Source organism: Micropterus dolomieu, linkage group LG21 (genome assembly GCF_021292245.1).
Source record: "Micropterus dolomieu isolate WLL.071019.BEF.003 ecotype Adirondacks linkage group LG21, ASM2129224v1, whole genome shotgun sequence".
Classification (NCBI taxonomy): domain Eukaryota; kingdom Metazoa; phylum Chordata; class Actinopteri; order Centrarchiformes; family Centrarchidae; genus Micropterus; species Micropterus dolomieu.
In genome coordinates, this window is record NC_060170.1 from 29,297,306 (window position 1) to 29,316,349 (window position 19,044).

Below are 19,044 nucleotides of genomic sequence, written 5' to 3' on the forward strand. Positions count from 1 at the left end.
GTAAATTTCATCTTTGGTAACATTGTTTAACTAAACATTCATGCCAATGAGGCTAAATTAAATTAAATGAAACGAGAGAGAAAGAGAGAGAGCAATGACGTAATGAAGTTACAGTCTGACAGGAAACCACAATTCCCAGGATGCACTTGAAATTACCGTGGCCACTGGACGGGGGAAGGGAAGCTGAGATTGGAGGGAGAAACAGTCAGAAACTGAGGTACTTTTGAAATACTTCATATCGCATAATATAGTCGCATAGACCACAGCAGGCAATGTTTTGTAGCGTTTTTAATATGACTTAATGACAAAAGCAGATTATTCCGTTGGGTGCTGTCGGATTTGGGCAGAGACTCTATGCCCGTTACAGTTCAATAGAGCTACAGCTAGCCCGTTAGTTAGCCTGACAGCTGGCTTTTCTGGTATTAGCTTGGTCTCAACTACTTAATTGCACTTGATATTCATGACACAAATCGTCTAGCTATTTTGGCGCATGTGTTGGGTGTTTTGCATGCAATATATGGCTGGTGTTACATTATGGGTTTGAGAAGGAGCTGTAGCTGCGTCTTTGTGCCTGCGGGGTTGCTAGCTGACATATCGCTAGCTTGTTGGTTGCTAGAGATATTGTTGGCTAGCTGACGTTGGTCTGATACTGTAGCTGTGCAGCGGCGATTTATACATTTACAGTAGACAACTGTCAGCTGACAAAGATGGACTTCATATAAATGCTGTGGTTTTGTCATGACAGTGGTGTGCTTGTGCTCTGCAGTTCTTGACTTTGACATTTCTAGTGTAATGAATTTTAGGCGTTTTGATCTGGCTGTGTTTCAGACAGTGGTGGAGGAAGAGTTCACGCTGTAAAAATACTTATTTTATATTTATTAAATGTTATGTGAAGCTACCAAAGTATAAAAAATATAAAGTACCCAGAAAATGCTAACCCCGTGAATCCTATACTAATTGAATTAGTGTGTGTAATGGGCAATTGTTTTACCATTTTATGTACTGTTGGATAGTTTAACAACTATAACAATGCATTAAACTACACAAGTTCATTGTATATTATGTAAGCTAAATCTTAATTTGTAAATTAGCTAGTATAGCTGTCAAGTAAATGTAGGGGAGTAAAAAGTACTATGGCTCAAGTAAAGTACATCAGACTCGTAGTTAAGTACAGCACTTATATAAAAAGACAATAATATGCAATGCAGCTAATTGTATTTTGACATGGTTAAATCTGTTTCTTATGGTCATATTTTGCTCCACATTTTTTATGTTGTGTGCATCGCCTAAGCAATATTTGATTTGTGTGTGGCTGATTAACAGACATTTATTAACTTTGCGTAGTTTAATCATTCTTTTTCTTTTAGTTTTCAGATATTGTGTACATATGACAGCCCCTCCTGAGGACTCTGGCCACACAAAAACTCTATCCATGACCCACATCTCACTGGACACCTGCACATCTAACTTTGGACATGTGCTGCTGTTTCATGTGAGGCTGAAGACCTAACACAGCTTTGGTGCAAGTAAAGTAAACTGCAGCTTGCAGACGTGCGTACTGGATTTGTCTTCAGTGCCAAAGTTATGAAGTGTCTCGGACGGGGAGAGCCCAGCCCTGAAAAGCAATGTCATTATCCAGCTTCTGTGTATTTCTGATGGGGTTGAGGAGTGAACCCACTGGCCAAGCAGATCTGTGGAGGAGAGGAAGGGGGCAGGGTTCCAGGAAACTTGTCTATTGATGGATAGCCATTTCCTCCTGTCAGCTCTTGTAGACTGATACCTGCCCATTCCCCTCAGTGTACACACTCAAGGTTAGACTTTGGAGTGGCTAATAAAACCAAGCTGCCATCACACGCACAATCATCGCTGGCAGACAGAAAAAGAGGATATGATGTGCTCAACATGGATTTCTTCTGCCAGTGACAGTTTAGTGAAATCATACTGGTGACTGTGGACGTTGCGTTCTCTGTGTATATGAGGCGAAAAGGAGAAAAGCATAGATACTTGCAGTCACTACAAATGTGCACTACAGAAACCATGGTGGTCCTTGAATCAGCTCCTCAGCCCATCTCCGTCCATGACTTTAGAAGCCTTTAGAGGCCGGGATCAGGAACACGCTCGCCAGCCCACACACTCATATGCAATGGAAGAAGACATTGATGTCACCCACACTGAGGTAATATTATAAAGTTTTTAATCATTTAATCTCATTCCAGTGTTTGCGTTTACTCAACTTAACACCATTAAAGCAGAAAGCAACACCTGCTGTGTTTGACAACAAAATGGAAGTAGGTGCTGTCTTACCGCTGTTGCCTTGCGATATTGATGTAGTCACCCTGAGGGATAAATGTTCCCTTCCTGTTCCAAACTGTTGTATAATGTTAAACAATTAAGAACTCATTTGTTTAAGCAGGTCTATCACATGGGTTTAACATCAACAACGTTTAAGGTCAACAGTTGTCTCTCTACTTTAGCTGTAATCTTGGTTCTGGCGTGCATTGCATGTTGCCATGCAATGCAGCTGACAGAGCATTTCTCTTATCCCCAGCTTGGTTTTCTAGCCGTAACATTACTTGTTGTTCCCTGGCCACTATCCTTGTGTATTGCTTCTTTTGTAAACACTCTTAGGCTGCAGTGTAACAGGGCAGGGACAGTTTCCCTCAAAGGAAGTGCTCTATTAAATTACCAAACTCTTAATGCGCAAGTATCCTTGAAAGACAGATGAAGTGAAGTGCTTTGCAAGTGTGCAACTTCTGAGACATGTCTGACATTTTATTTGGCTTGTTGTTTTAGGGTGTATTTTTCACATGTTAGTTTTAGATCTCAGAACTACCAACAAATTAGAACATAAAGCATTAAGCATACATTGATAATGAATTACCTGTCTTAAAAGCAGTGAAAGCTGCACTATTTGTACATTGTGTATCAGAAATCAAAATTAGAATCAGAAATACTTTATTGATCCCCGAGGGGAAATTCTGTAAAAAAAAAAAAAAAGGCAAATTCACAACCATACCAAAACTCTCAACTTGCAAGATTAGAGAGAGTGTAGTTTAAATTACTTATAGACCAAAATTCACACACAGGAGAAAAAATATAAAATAATCAGAAAGATGACGAACGGGAGCAACTGCAACAGGTTGCATGCGGCTGGCACATGCGCACTAAACCCAATGTCTGCTGTCTCTGCTCTGTGTTGCTGCTCTCCTGTTAGGGCCTGAATGGTTTGTCTCTTGAATCTAAACCATTAGACGATATCACCAATGGACACTCCAACCATAAGCCTGTGAGTCCAACTCAAAATCCCTTCTCATTGATCCATTGCAATTTTTTCCTTGCAAGTTTTTTATGTAGAAATTGCCTGTTTAAACCTTTTTCTTCTCAGGTCATGAATGGACTGATAATTAGTCATAATGTCAAAGACCACACGAACGGCAGCGCACCACTCAGATCCCTGCCGGTAACTACATTTCATACTAAGGATCGTACTTCAACCAGCATGGCCCTTAAATGTAAAGTAATCCATTATTTGGTAATTGTCCAGATTTCAGCACTGAAGCAGAATGGTCTTCTGCAGACCCTGGCAGCCGGAGGGGACCAACCTAAGCCTGCAGGTAACGCACACTCTCACACAACCTCCCCTTTTGTCTTACATCCTCTTCCCACAGGAATTTGAGTGTATCCTAGATACCAGGCTGCCATTGCAGGTAAAACCTCCCTCAGGAGTGTAGGTTGCCTGCTTGGAAGAAGCACAGGGTCCCAGTGGCACTTCGAGTGGTGTAGGTCTGTTAGAAAGGAAGGATTTATGACTGAGAATGAACACCATGGGTGTCAGCCATTGCACCATAGCCCATTGGCTGAGGAGATACTCATCCACTATCAGTGCAAAAGTTTTAGTGTGATGCTTGTGGGCGTGCATGTGCCAAACTTGGGTGTATTAGTTTTTTCTTACCTTATTTTTTTTTAATTCTACAGAGGAAAATGAGGAGTTGGAAAAGGCCAGAGAGGAGTGGGAGGCTCTGGAGAACGCCCAACCAGGTCAGATGCATGTTTGCCTCACGATGAGTTTGATGAATTTTTTTTGTTGTTAATTTGCTATTCTAACATTTTATGAAATATCCCCCAGCTCTCACTGAGGACTCAATCCCGACCCCGCTCATCTCCTTCAATGAAGCCCTGCAGTACTTCCAGACGACAGACCTCGGGGACTTGCTGGTAAGAATTCTCAAATAATTGCTGTTATTTTAATAATGGCCAACTCTGGAACTGCTGGAAGCATTTTATTGTTAAATAGATTCAGGAAGTTGAGTAAACAGCAGGCAGCAGCAAAAAACAAACTACGCAGCAAAGAAGAGCAAATCAGAAACATTTGAAATTTGAAATGAAGGCACTGGTGTCATATTGTATTATATTAAAACAAATTTTATTTGCAGCTCTTACTGTAATTTTAAAGTGGCATTGTTTTTTTTGTACCCACCTCCATCTGTAGAAGAACATCCAGCCAACCATTCGCAGGACAGGTCTGGCTGCGATCACACACTTTCTCTTCGGACCTCCACGGCTGCACAGGGAACTCCTGGAGGAGAGGGATCTGGTCTTTGCCATCGCACAGTGTGAGTGTGTGTTAGCTGGGACTGTTTGTGTAATCTTGCCGCTAGGCATCAAACTCACAAGTGTTTCTAATAAATCACTGATTTTCACTGTTACTTATTTCTGTGTGTGTGTGTGTGTGTGTGTGTGTGTTTATAGGCCATGTGGACAACAGCCAAACAGTCCACATGCGTGTCCTCCAGACCATTTATAAGAGGCTGATTGGCAGCCGGCTGGACTGTCCTCGCTATGGGGCGCACTGGGAAAACATCGGTTTTCAGGGTAAGGCACATTTACACCTCTTCTCTGTAAATACACGGTATAAAAATTTCACATCAAGATTATAATGACCAAAATTATCACGGTATCATTATGATCTCTGTATTGGTAAAATGTGCTGAAAATGTAAAAAAAAAATCATCAAGTTTTCTGTAGAAAGTCACAAAATTAGCAACACTGTGAACATTTTGTTTGCATAAACATTAAAATAATATCAGCCAGTATCTTATATGATCATATAAAACCCCATGAACATTTTACATAAATACAGAGGAGTCGTGTAGGAGTCAGCAGTGTTTCTCCTGTTGAAACACTTTTACAACCAATGTCGGGTTTTATATGAATAAGATCGGTTGGATGACTAAACTAAGTAACATGTTATCATGTGCACTGAGCAAATAGTCTGCAGACACATGACGTAAACAGCAGCAGAACAACAAGTAGTGTTTTTACAAGAGTAGGTAACACTAAGAGCTTCAGTTTACAAACTTTTAGAAAGTTAGACAGACAAACCATGAAATGTTCCCTCTAGGACTGTAAGTAATGATTATTTTTCTAATCGATTAATCTAACATTTTTTTTTTTGATTAGTCGATTAATCTAACGACTAAATTTGTGTATGCCAAAGAAAAAAATGTAACATAACAATTTATCCAAAATAAATATCAAAAATACGTCTAATCAATAAATCAACATTTTATTCAATCATTCTGATCAAGCACATTAGAATAATGACAACAGCAGCATCTTAAAATGAAAACAACTGAAAAGATTTACAGACACAGATTGTCTGTAATGTTACTTTCAGCTATTTTCTCGCTCATACATGGCCATTAAATAATTTTAACGGACTGTCCTCGTGCTGATAATGTGCCGTGCTTGTGTGGAGACAAAAAGTAAACAGGATTTGCAGTGCTAGACAAAGTGCACCAGGATACTTTCACTTCAATGGTTCATGGACAGCAGTTGCACTGCAGTGAAGTCATTTCCAATTCACAGAGAGCTCACAGAGCCGCATGTTGTTGAGTGCCTGTCTAAAATACTCCCAAACTTTAGACCGTCTTTGTATCTGCAGTTTGTCCGGAGGAATCCCTGCTTGTACCGGATGTAGCGACTCTTCGACGCACGTAATGCGAATCGACATATTTATGCAATCGACTATGTCAATGAATTGCCCCAGCCCTAGTTCCCTCATTCTGAAGTCCACAAATCATGCAAAAGTCAATGTAATGCGCATTATTTTAAGTATTAAATCTTTCTTTCTTTCTTTCTGCATTAATTAATTGAAAGGCCTCGTTCTAAGGCCTCTGTGTTAAAGAGTGACGCTATGATAAGTATTTTTGAAAATAATCCAAAATTATTGACATTATTCATTTCAAACAAGGAAACAATGTGACACTCTGTGTTGGTTTGTTTTCTTCACTGCAGGTACTGATCCAGCCACTGACCTTCGTGGCTCTGGTTTCTTGGGACTGATGCACACTCTGTACTTTGTGATGGACCCAGAGACTTTACCGTTGGCCAGAGACATCTACAAGTTATCACAACACCCTACCCAGGTATCACCGGGTCATAAAAGAGAAAATATAAAGGCATTCATGTTTTTATTTATTGGAGATGTGTTTTTTGTTTGTTTATTTGGACACTAATACTTTAAGAGATGCTGAAGCCCCTCCCTCTCCAGGCGTGCTGCTTTGTAGCTGACCCCAACCTTTGTCCTCCCCACAGAAGGAACTAGAGCGAAAACAATAATTTCCCCTCAGGGATCAATAAAGTGTTCTCTAAGACAAGAATGTTTCAGGACTTGCTCTTGTAGCCTTTGTAAGTATTCCTTATGGAACTAAATGTCCTTGTGTATTTTGTCTGGTTTAGAACTTTCCATTTTGTGTGATGTCAATCAACATGACCCGCATCGCTCTGCAAGTGCTCCGTGAGGAAGCCTTGTCGAAGTGAGTCTCTGGTTCCCGGTTCTTGTTTTACCGCATCTACTGTAATACGTGTCTATTCGTCACAAAGTATCTCTCAACACGACTGCTCCTCTCTGTCTTCGGTCATACCAGGGAGTGCAATCGTCGCCAGCAAGTGGTTGGTGTGCTGAATGAGTTCTACGTTGCCACGTATCTTCACCTGTACCAACTGTGGAAGACCCAACAGAAGACCATCGCAGACTCTGGCTTTGTACTAAAAGGTAAAGAAAAGGACACTTTGAAATCATGCTTGTTCATTTATTTGTAATGAGAAGATCTGTCATTCTGTTGCAGCTGCATTGTATTGGGCTAGCTAGGGAGGCAAGCAGATCACATCATTACAATAGCTGCATAACAGACCTCAATGTCCAAACGAAATTGTCTGCAGTTTAGTTGCATTGTTGGTAATGTAAAAACCAGTTTTGACAAAAAGAAATGTGTGGAATGAGAAAGGTGATTCTGCTGTATTTATTAAAATATTCTTTTAACAACTGTCCATGGATACAAAAATCCATAAATTTTTGTATGTTAATCAGGCTGAAAGTTAGATGAAAAGATAGATACCGCTCTCATCTGTTTGTTAAATATGAAGCTTCAGTCGATACCCAGTTAGCTTAGCTTAGCACAATGGAGAAAACGGCTAGCCTGGCTCTGTCCGAAGGTAACAAAATCTGCCTAAAAAACAATAGAAATAATAGGTTCAAGTCACTCACCTATCAAAAAAGAATCCAGTACATAACCCCTGGTAAAACCACAACCTGTCATATTAAATAGATGAGACATAACATGTTAATTAATGAGCTTTAGAGGTGCTGGTTTTTATTACTATTTGACAGAGCTGGGCTAGCTGTTGGCTGAGCCAAGTTGAGCTAACCGGCTGCTGGCTTTGGCTTTGGCTTCATATTTTATGGAAATATGTCTTTTCTCATCTAACTCTAAGCAAGAAAGCTAATAATTGTATTTTTCAAAATGTCGAACTCTTCCTTTTAAACTGGTGTCACAGGCCTATGAGTCGAACTCAACATTCAGATTGCAGAAACGCTGTTGAACACAGATTGTCATCCCTGCATGAGTCCTACAGTTTCTATGTTTTCTAACCCTTCAGAAGTGGAGCTGTTTGCCAAAAAGAACCCCAAGCAGATGCTGCGCCGACTAGAGGTCTTCCTGAAAGAGAGGCGGGCAGGTGGAATCCCCCGTGGGACATCGCCAGACCCTCAGGCCCAACAGCCCTCGCCCAGTCTGGGGGAACGAGTGGCCAGAGCTGGGACGGGACAGGGAGGCAAGGGAAAGGAGATGCACTTCACGGGAGTGTGTGATCTACCGCCAGACATGGAGGGAGAGGCCAGACTCATCTAAGCTAGACTCTGTGTGAGTGTTTGTGTGTGTGTGTGTGCGCGAGCAATCCTGTTTGTGAGAAAATCTATTATGGTATGTATGTGTGAGTGGCTTACTCTGAGCTAGAATCCTACAAGACCCTGATCTAGGACCTGCTATCTGAACCCATTCAAACACTTCCACTCCTTCCACTGATGCTGGAGTGCTGCACTTTCATCAGATTAAGCTTGGGGGTCTTATAGAGTTATATTTGATTTTTCTCATTAATTTTTTATTTATTTATTTTTTAACAGAGAACATAGTCAAATATAAAGAGCTGATACAGGTCAGAAACACAAAATGTCACAAAAATAACAAGAAAGTGAATGTTTGCATGTTTCTGTGGATTTAGTAGCCGAATCAATAGCTGCCAAATTCTTGTGGATAAGCTCTACCTGCCTAGAAGTCCAAAACGTGTGTCCTTAGCATCTCTTAGTCACGGTATGTTAGTATTGTAAAGGGGGGAGCACGGCACGGAGCGTCTTTTTAAAAGGCTCGGCGTTCTCTTTCGCTCCAAGATACAGCTCCATCACACGAGCACGCTAACAGCTCATAATGCAAGCTAAGGGCAGCATTGTTAGGCCTATTGTTAAGCGCTCTGTTAACTTTATGGCGATAAGAGAGTTTCACGCCCTGCTACGGAGCAAACAGAAGCAGGTTTTCTCTCAACGTGAGTGGAGAGCGGCAGATAGAAAACCTGGAAGAGGTGACAGAATCTTTGGAGCGGGGAGCAGAAATTAATAGGAGATGCTGTTCTCAAATATCGTACACGATATACTTTGAAGTCAGCTTGCTTTAACGGTCTGATCGCTTTGCATTGTACATTAGAGCGTGAATGAAATATATGTCATGTGAAAGATGTACAGTAATGGACACTCAGTCCAGATAGTTGCTGGTGTACTCGTGGTTTCTGTTGCAAGGGGTCTGATAGACTAGGTCCAGAGCTCCAACTTAATGTGGGGAAATATATTTTAAATAATTTAAGAAATAATTATATTAGTCTTTTCTGAAGGGACAGCTATTGTAACTTCACAGTTATGTATAAAAGCACTTCAGAAGTTTGTTATTAAACTGATGGCTAAGTGACCGTGAGAAGGATATCAACTTTTCGTGGTTAAAGCCAAGGAGACACTTCATAACAGTCTGTGCGCTTGGCTTGGTCCCAGTTAAAGTCGAAGGTCTGGTATGAGCTTTCTCTACATTCCGTTATAAAGCATGTGATTGTCTTTTTATTTCTTTTTCTTTTTTTGACCAGTTAAGAATTGGGGTGTGTGTGTGTGTGTGTGTGTGTGTGTGAGAGAGAGAGATAAATGAAATGAATGAGCTGATATTGATGAAGGGTGCCTCTCCCAGGAGATGTATGGTACAGTATGCAATCCCAGCTCTTACTCAATGATAATCAAAACGATAGTGCTGTGTGACGATAGAAATCGTTCCTAACTTCAGGGTTTGTGCGCTTGTGCAAGCGAATGTGTTTGTATGGACTGTGTATATGTGTGTGTCGTATGACAGGAACTGACTACAGATGGGGTGCTTTCCTCTGCACACAATAAGCCAGCTTTACTAAGTACTTGATCCATCAAGCTGCAAAGACGGTACATTTGTCATTTTAAAAATGGTACATAACATTTTTGAGGACATGGTTTATCCTGAAAGGAGACATCCTTTGGTATGCTTTTTAAAAAAAACAGATGTTGGTTCTGGACACGGCTGGTTTCAGCAGCTCTGTAGCCTGGAATGGGTAGAGCTCCTCAGCAAAGCTGGTCCCCTTCTTTGTGCTAATGTGAAACCATCTCCCATCGTTGTAGTCTCAATCTGTAGCATGTTCAGGTAGCACTAGTACTGTAGCATCCTATAGCCTCCTCCTCTTCGTAAAGCTTGTTGATGTCATGTCTCAGTTACAGTCCGTAGTGTCAATGAGTGCGCAAACTGTTACTACTATAGCACATTTATTTCATTAACTCTCCTTCAGTAGACACACATTTAGGTGGCGGTTTAGGTTTTGGCAAGATGTCAGATAGGCTTGACATGTTATTGAGCTCAACCTTGTCTTCTTAGAAGGTCAAAAAATGGTGCCTACATTCAGTGGAGCCATATGGGGGTAGAGTGCTGGTTGGTCCTTGCTTCCTTTTTTTGCTTGTCTTTCATTTGAGGCACTGTGCCACAGTAGACTTCCTCCACTCACGTAACGCAGTAAACAGAGTTGACCCCCTAAAATGCTCCAAGGCCTAATGGATATATACATAAAATTACACAGGCATGTACATTTTCTGTGTCAACATCTACTCACATAGTTGTACTTTGCCATCTCCCGTTTTCCACCATATGACTTCAAAAATGAGCTGATGTCGTTTAGCCAGTTGTTTGCGAGTGTTTTGATTGAACAGGAAATTTTGCACTGTTGTAGATATTTGATAGTGTGTGAGACGTATGCAAGAGGAAACGGGCCATCTTCAATAGCCATAATGTTCATTATCGCCCACCTCACTGAAACAGGCTTCGTGGATTCCGATTCCCCTCCTCGCTCTAAACTATTGCACCACGGATATGATCTCTCTCTGATTTAGTTTTATTAAATTTTAAACTGAGGAGCAGTACAGCGTATGTAAATCAGGAAGTTTGTATATAGAGAATTAATGATTGTAACTGTATGATTGTCTGTAGGGCATTATACTGAAACACATTGCTTACCTCAAGACTTGAGACAAATCTCTCCTTTCTTTCTTCTGATGTTTGGCCTTCTCAGTCAGACTCTATCTTTTTTTTTTTATGTTCCCTTGTACCTAGGCCTTCTCTCATACCAATTGGACATGTTATATGATGTATATTCAACACCTGAAGCACTACATAATAGCAAACTAACACAAAAGCTGGTCAATGTTATGTGTATTCTATTTAAAGACACATTTATAGACACTATATAGGCCCACACAAGCTCTAATGCACATCTGCAAAAAAAAAAAAAAAATCCTTTTTAAAACGATCTATAATTGGCTGATGTTTACCATGTTTGAAATAAGCTGGTTTTGTTGTGGCTTCAGTGATAGTACAGTATAACTTTGCTGTGTTTAAGTGTTTGATGTCAGGAAAACACTCAGTCCACCAATCCAGTCTTTACAACTACAGTCAGAAACAAACCGTTCAATATATGATTGTAAAGATATAGGCTTGATTAGCAGTCATAATACGGTGTATGCTTTGACCTTGGTATATATTCAGTATCCAATCAAGGCCTGATTTATCGTCTCATATTACCAAAAGTTATATTTTCAGCAGTTGTAATTGATCATATTCTAATGCGTTGATCATTGTTTGGAATCTCCTCCGTTGTGAAACCAGAACCAAGAGGAGAAAAAAATAAACGGGTTCTTGCAGGATGTCGGATGCTCTGAGAGGTGTGTTATGAAGTTCTGCTTCCTGGTGCAGCAGCTCGGCAAATACAATCACTTCTCAAGACCCTGCGCTTTATATGAAGGTGTTTTACTGTTGCCGTCGTCGTCATGTCCCTGAGAGCATTTTATGACTGTACCTTGATTGTAGAAGCCCTATTTTATACTGAGAGTTATTTCAGAATACAGTATGTGCTGTTGTACATTAAATGTATTGTATGGAGAAAGCTAAATAAATGCTGTTTAAAAACAAATGTATTTTGTCTGTGGAATCACTGAATTGTATACACATACACATTTTCATAATATATTTTCCCCCTATTAGTATACAACAGATCAACAAATGTATCTTGCTGTATTGTACTAACACGAAATTATACAAAACTTCCAGGAAAGAGTTCCAAAGATTTAATACTTGTTAGTACAGTACACTTAGAAGTCAAGGGTTTTAGTACGAATACTGACATTTGTGAGTACTTGAAAATTGCGTAGAATTGGGACACAGCTATGTTGTTTTGTAGTGGGCCTTCCAGCTTTTCTGTAGCTTTTCTGTAATTCAGCCACCAGAGTGCACACTTTGACAGATCCACAACTAAGAGGTCTAAAGCTATAAGAGAACATACTATAGTCTACAGGTGCTACATTATTCACAGGCATGTACACAAACAATCAGCAAACTACATATTACAATACACTTCCAATTAGCTGTCAGTGTCAGTCTCTGTAAACTGCTCTGAAATTTAAACCTAATCCTTATTTATTCTCCCTTTGGTTGTTTAGTTTTAAGTGAACTTCCTCTGGTGCTTCATCATTAGGGCGGAGCACAAATATTGGCAGGCTGTGTAAACACAATTAAATGTCTCAGCCACAGTCCAAGGTATTTCAGTCTGCGCTTCACCTTTCATCAGGGAAACAAATGTCAGTTAAGCTCTATTAAACATAAGCTGTAGTAAATGTGCTTCCCTTGTGTTGCCATAATACACGGCCACTGCAGTACAATGTTGAAACATTTGCAGCCGATCAGAGTGGATTTTGGTCCTGGATCAATAAAGTTAGGATGCCTCCAAAGGAATCTTGGGGCTGCACGCTTCTACATCTGTGCTTAATCAGACTTGTGGCTCTACTCCAATGGTGCCAGATGACTTGGCTGTGGTGGACCTGCTGAATCACAGCGCACACAGGATGGAAAAACGTTTCAGCCAACCTTTTATCACTAATCTGAGTCAAAATCACAGTCCCAAAAGCCATTTTTCATATCTGCTAATAATTTGCTTGTGCTTGTATTGGCATTCTTTACCATGAACGTGGCTTCAGTGGCGAGCAAAGGGCAAATACAAGATACAATTTCAATTATGTCACTCAGGAGTCCATTAAATGATTAATAATCTGATACACAGACATCAGTTACATGTCTGATGTTCTGCTAGAGGGTTTAGGTATCCACGTGCCCAGTGAAAATGAAGAGAGAAAAGAGCAGGATGGAGTTTTATAAATCTGTTTCCATTCGTACCTAGTGAGCCTGCTGGAAAACAGCACTTTTTTCTCACTCTTACTCTCCCTCGCCTTCCCTCCCCCAACTCTCTTCCTCTCTCCTCTCTGATGTCATTGTTTCCTGCCCACTAGATGCTGACGCTCAGCTCAAGGCTGTGCACAGACCCTGAACTTACTTTACACTGCTCAGCTGATGTTGACCTATAGGAATTTACAGATGCAAGTAAAAGTGATGTCAGATATTTTAAAACCCAAGTTTGTAGTTTGGTTTCTGTTGTGAGTGCAAAGTGTGGCCAGAGTGAACAGTTGTCCTATGTAAGTTATTTTAAGGCCACAAGTGCTCACGATTACGGCCCATATTCCCTTTGTGATTATCATCCATGGTGTTTTTTCTGTCAGCAAAAACGTTACGCTCAGTCTTTTTGGAAGAAAGTCACCACCACTCACTCTGATATGCTGTCTGAACTGTAATCACCATTTGAGTGAATGAAAGGTCAGTTTACCCTACCTTGGTATTTTATTTTGTATTTAGTTGTAGCCTACACACTCCCATTCTTGTGTACAATGACAGAAGAAGTATTCAGATCCTTGTACCAGCAGCACCAAGCAGTAAACACACTTATACTTATATACACTTGGTGGAATGTATGTCTACTGTACTTAAGCACACATGTTTGACACTTTATACTTCTACTCCAGTACAAGTCAGATGGAAGTATTGTACTTTTTTACACCACTACATGTACAGTATGTATCTATAGTTAAACTATAAACTAGTAACAACTTTACACACATGAAATATGATCATCTTATACAATGTGAGGCCATTTTACAGATTAAACTAACAGCAGGCCTGTATAAAGTATATGAAATTAGCTTTATCTCCACACACAATAGTAAAATGCTAACACATAAATCTGAAAAAAATCTAATAATATATATAAATGAATAATATATAACACTGACAGACTATTTGTATAGTATATTTTTCTAATACCACTACAGAACTTTTAATTTACACAGTAGCATTACTACTTTTCCTTCAATAAAGAATCAGAATACTTCTTCCACCACTGTGTGTTATATATTATTACTGAGTTATTAAAACAAGACTGTACCATTTTACGTAATACACATTAAGGCCTCTTACTCTCTGCTATGACCAGTAGCTAATGGTGGCTAATCTTAGCTAATGTTAGGAAGCTGTAGATAGATAGGTGTTGTTGTAACTGCCATTACTGAGTCAGTTCACTGACTTTATGAACCTTCTCTTCTTGTGCTACTTTTACACTTTGCATTTACCATTATCTCACAATTGCTGTTCAGCAAAAGTTAGAATGACTTTAAAATGCTGCTAGCAACCATAGATACAAGAACAAGTAGGCTTTAGCTTAACATTAAGTGTAAGTTACTGAATTGAGAAAGGGTGTCTTTTATTTCTTATAACTTAACTTTCGTAGAAGAAGAATGTGTTATTTATTATTTTAAAAGTTACATAGTCCTACTTTATTTATTTTCAGTTATTTGACCTAATATTTGCTAACTCACCATATACCTGTTGGGTATTTTAATCTGTATAAGTGTATCATATTTTAAGAGGATCATATACAGTATGTCATGTAAAATAATCTGTAAATTAACTATTAACTATAGCTGTCAAGTAAATTAAGAGTAACCATATTATTTGCCTATGTGGTGAAGTATAAATGGCCGTAAATGGAAATACTCAAGAAATTTATGTATCTCAAAATGTTACAGCATTTGAGGAAATGTATCTAAAATACATTCCTGTACTGCTTGTGTGTAATATAAAGACTCAACCCTCCAGTTTAGGAACACAACCCCCCCATCACTGGGAAAGAGATGTTGCTGCTCTGACTTTCTTCTAATCCATGTCTCATGAGTAAATAATTTAAGTGATTCACGTATTGTTTTCCATGCTTTAATTTGGCTTTTATTATTGAATGCATTGCCTGTACAGATTTGTCTGTATTGTAAACTAAAAAACAGAAAAGGCATTTTCCAGCTTGCTCCCCTGTGCATGTCTGTATCCTTGCCAGTTGAAAAGACCTCTGCTCAACCTTACTGTACTTTGAATTATCTGCTGCATTCTTCGCAATCTTAGTCATATCCTCCATGATTGCATGTTGCAATACAGTTTTCTTAAAATCAAATTCTCCACTGTTTTATTCAATGTTCTTCCTATGAACCAAGTTACTTTAGCAGGTGAGTGTTTCCATGCGCTTGGGTTTTTGTGCCTCTGTATGTGTCTATGGCTTGATAAAAAGTCAGTGGATTGTACAGTGGTTTGATTACACTGCTTTTTTCTAACAGCAGGCCTTTCTGGATAATGAATTTTCTCTCTAAGGCTGCAATTGACAGAGTTTTTTGGGAAACTGGGGTAAAAACTTGAGGTGAGTTTGTTGCATTTTGTAAGAATGTCTGCATATGCGAGGTAACATGCTAACGTTTATCTTATTTAATTTAGTTTTAATGCTGATGAATGTGTTTAGAATTTAAAATGTGATAAAGCACAAACTTGTTGAGAATTTGTTGACTTCACTAAAAATACTAATAATTTCTGTCTAACATCTTCACCTGGAGTTACATTTCAGGCCGAATATGGATCTGCCGTCTTCCTCACTGAGAATAAACAGCTCTGGGTTTGCAGGATGACTAGAAGATATACCTTGACTAGACTGGTGTGACAAATATACTACACGTCCGGCATTTGAAGGTCCTGACTGGCTCTCTGAACAGTGAACAGAGGAGGAGGATGGGGGGATGGGCAAAGAAAACACCAAATCTTTAAAGGTTATACTTCTGTCATCTGCTCAAACAATTCTCCCGTCCTGTGCTTGCACTTCTCCATGGCCCCCTTGCGACTACTGTAACCTTTTCTCCAAAAAGGAGAGAGTGAGCTACGCAACACACTGGGGAAAAAATGACTGAGCACTGCAGAGAGAGAGAGAGACAGAGAAAGCAAAAATCCATTCCCAACCCAAACAAGTTCTGGACTGAAAGAAAATTTATGTTATACTCCTGTTTTCATTTTCTTTGAATTCCTCTCTCTGATGATTAGTGGTGTTTGGTTTTGTTAACACACACACACACACACACATAATCCCTATCCTCCCCCTTTTTCGCCTTTCTCCTCCTCCTCCTCTTGTTGTGGAATTCAATGTCCTAGGAGTCACTCCTCTCTCCTGCTGCTCTCTTTTGAGTCTGCAATGTCAGAGCTCTCCGCAGAGGAATTCAACAGGAGCTGCAGATGAAAAAGAGTGAACTTCTCTCTTTAACCCAGGAGGTGCCCTGTAGTCTGAGGCCTCACCCGCCCTCCCTCATCCTCCTGCCCCCGTCTCCTGTCTGAGACCTGCACCTGTTCTGACTCGTCAGGTGAAGAGGATTCTCTGGCCTTACACTGTTTTTTCAGCTGACCATAGCTTTGGGGCAATTAGGGACCCAGTCTATTCATTTGTCTAGATTGCTGCTTTGCTCTGTATCTCTCTCTCTGTCTCTCCCCTATAACCCACCTCCCTTCCCTCCCTGCCTATCCTTACCCCCCTCCCACTCCATCTCCTGTCTAGCCTAGTCTGAGCCTGCTTGACACTTTGGCTGTGGGTACGTGTGGAGCTGCAGAAATTTCCCTGCTGGAGTAAAAGTGTGGGATCACATTGCAAGAACGCAAAGAATTCTTCTGGTGGATAGGCGAGGTTGGATTGAGCACTGGACGGCAGGGATAGAAAAGTAAAAACTCCAAACCAAAGGATTTTGCAGTTGGAAGAGCAGCAGGTATGATAAGCCAGACTGTGGTTGTGTCTGTGGCTCTGCTGGCCCTGTGCTGCCTGCTGTTCCCCAGAGGAGGGGAGAGTGCTGGGGGGATAGTTTCTCTGCGAGACGAGTCCCTGGATGACCCAGAAAATGAGCAAGAGCTTGCAGTGGACCCACACCCACTGGGAAGCAGCAACAAGGACAAGAGAGACACAGAGGAGGCTGCACAGGCAGGTGAGTGGAGAACATTCTACTTTTAACTAAAAAAATTCAGATATGTTACAGTGACAAGACGTCAAAGCTGTGTTTGGTCTGAGCTCCAGTATGACAGGGAAGAGCAAACACAGAACCATTCAGTCTCTTGACAGCTCCAATAGGCATGAGAAAGTCCAGGTACTCACGTGTTCACTACTCCTTCTCCACAGCATGCACACATGCATTTATTTGGCTCACATTAAGCAAGAGAAGAAGACACTGAGTCAAACATCTTGCAGGCACATTTTTATGACACTGGCCTTTTCCACTGCCTCTGCTGCTGTAACCCTGCATGATTAATGCTGTCTCTGGTGCACAGTCACGTCGGAAGAACGGATATTGAAGACTGTTTTGTGATCAACCTCTTTTCTGGAGCTTTCTAACTAAGCTTCAAATGTAATACACAGTCCACACTAGCTCTTTAGTGAGTCTCACCGATGGGTTTATGCTTTAATGGTAAGATGTAGCCGAGGTGATTGTGATACATTTATTGAGTATCTGGATGGATTTCGTGTCATTAAAACTGAGCTGTGGTTAATGGAGCACAACTAATGGAAAGAGAGAGAAGTGTTTTCCATGAAAGTGACCTCAGAACTTCAGACAACCTCAGAGGGAAATACTGATGGACCTCAAACAACCACTGAAATGCGTCTGGCTGTCTGGATTTTCCCTGGCAGCATTACATTGTTTGACATTGCAGGAAACAAATAATTGCCTCCTTTTACTCCTACATCACACATAAATGATACAAACAAAAATAAAAACCAGAATTATATAAACTTTAAATTTTACGTCAGCACTCAATTTGAATATGTTTCCATTGATTAATAATTTGGCATATGATTGGTAGTTTGACCCGCTAAGAAATTGTTGGTTTTTATCATTTAAAGAAATGACAGCTGAACATTTTAAACTCAGTTCAGGAGATAGATTGGGCCGGTGATAGCGGACTTTAGAGAATTTAGAAAGAATATAATGACCTCTTTCCTCTCTTCTTTTTCTTGTCTATCTAGCTATTTTGGGCAGGGTGAGGAGAGCACCAGACGAAGGCAAAAAGAAGAAGAAGGACAAGAAGAAGAACAAAGAGCCTAAGGACCCCAATGCCACCAAAAAACCCAAAACTGACAAGAAGGCAAAGAAGAAGGACAGGCAAACAACAACCACAACTCTACCACCAACCACAACAGGTGAGGCCAGACAGAGCAGTCAGTCAAGTTGGTTCTTGAATGACTTTGACTTGAATGAATGTTGTTGACCTTGTGTCTGTCTGCCTCCTCTAGCGATCCCGACTGAACCACCCACTGAACCTGAGCCATACACAGACTATCCCTATCCTGATGTTGGTGAGTTACACACATAGCAATTAATGGGGTGGGCGTGGTCTTATTTTTCAGTTTTAGAGACCCTTAACACTTAACAGCATTATTAATGTTTTACTTGGACCATTTCCTGTCATTTTAGAGAAAAAATGAAATATACTACTGGTTTGGTACAACTTTTTTCCACCATTAATAACTACAAAGTAAGCAGAGTGCAAAGAACTTAAAGGGGAACTCCACCCATTTTAAACATCAAAGTCTGTTTACAGGTCTTGTGGAGTACTAACACATATGAGAAGATGTTGTATAAAGCTTTTTGTGTCTCCAGAGGGAGCAGCGCAAAGTCTGATAAATTGCCTCAAGTGATGTCACTTGAGATTGGGGCTGAAGACCACAAGTTTGAAAATGATCTGGTGGTGTGGACCTCTGTAGCCCGCTCCTCAACTCTGCTCAGTGTCAGCTAGACCCCTCTTGTATGACTAGTGGATTCCTTATTTTAAATAAATACTAAAAGGGAATGCGGAAATATAAATTTGAATTAATAAAATAAATAAAAAGGCCCATCTCAACTTTTCCCTGGGCAAAAAGAATAAAAACAGAACGCCCCCC

The 19,044-nt window shown here is 40.3% G+C and overlaps 2 protein-coding genes across 5 annotated transcripts in view; both read left to right on the forward strand.

Annotated features, from left to right (window-relative positions):
- The first annotated feature begins 101 nt into the window (after positions 1 to 101).
- elmod3 (ELMO/CED-12 domain containing 3) lies at positions 102 to 11,853 on the forward strand. Of its 2 annotated transcripts, none has more exons than XM_046035064.1 (13): positions 102 to 217; positions 1,368 to 2,176; positions 3,215 to 3,286; positions 3,386 to 3,460; positions 3,545 to 3,614; positions 3,976 to 4,038; positions 4,127 to 4,215; positions 4,490 to 4,613; positions 4,750 to 4,872; positions 6,298 to 6,428; positions 6,742 to 6,818; positions 6,930 to 7,057; positions 7,942 to 11,853. In XM_046035064.1, the coding sequence occupies exons 2-13, from the start codon at positions 2,078 to 2,080 to the stop codon at positions 8,190 to 8,192; spliced, it is 1,302 nt and encodes a 433-aa protein (XP_045891020.1). In that variant the 5' UTR covers positions 102 to 217; positions 1,368 to 2,077; the 3' UTR covers positions 8,193 to 11,853. The 2 variants fall into 2 exon arrangements, with proteins under 2 accessions (XP_045891020.1, XP_045891021.1); XM_046035065.1 differs by lacking the exon at positions 102 to 217 and adding an exon at positions 307 to 419.
- Positions 11,854 to 16,285: 4,432 nt separating this feature from the next.
- Positions 16,286 to 19,044, forward strand: part of aebp1b (AE binding protein 1b) — a 16,203-nt gene continuing 13,444 nt past the window's right edge. Inside the window, exons 1-3 of one of the 3 annotated variants that reach the window (XM_046034422.1) lie at positions 16,286 to 17,095; positions 18,130 to 18,303; positions 18,397 to 18,459. In XM_046034422.1, the coding sequence (XP_045890378.1) occupies positions 16,885 to 17,095; positions 18,130 to 18,303; positions 18,397 to 18,459 (448 nt within the window). In that variant the 5' untranslated portion in view covers positions 16,286 to 16,884. The remainder of the gene's footprint in view (positions 17,096 to 18,129; positions 18,304 to 18,396; positions 18,460 to 19,044) is intronic. The other 2 variants (XM_046034420.1, XM_046034421.1) reach the window with 2 other exon arrangements.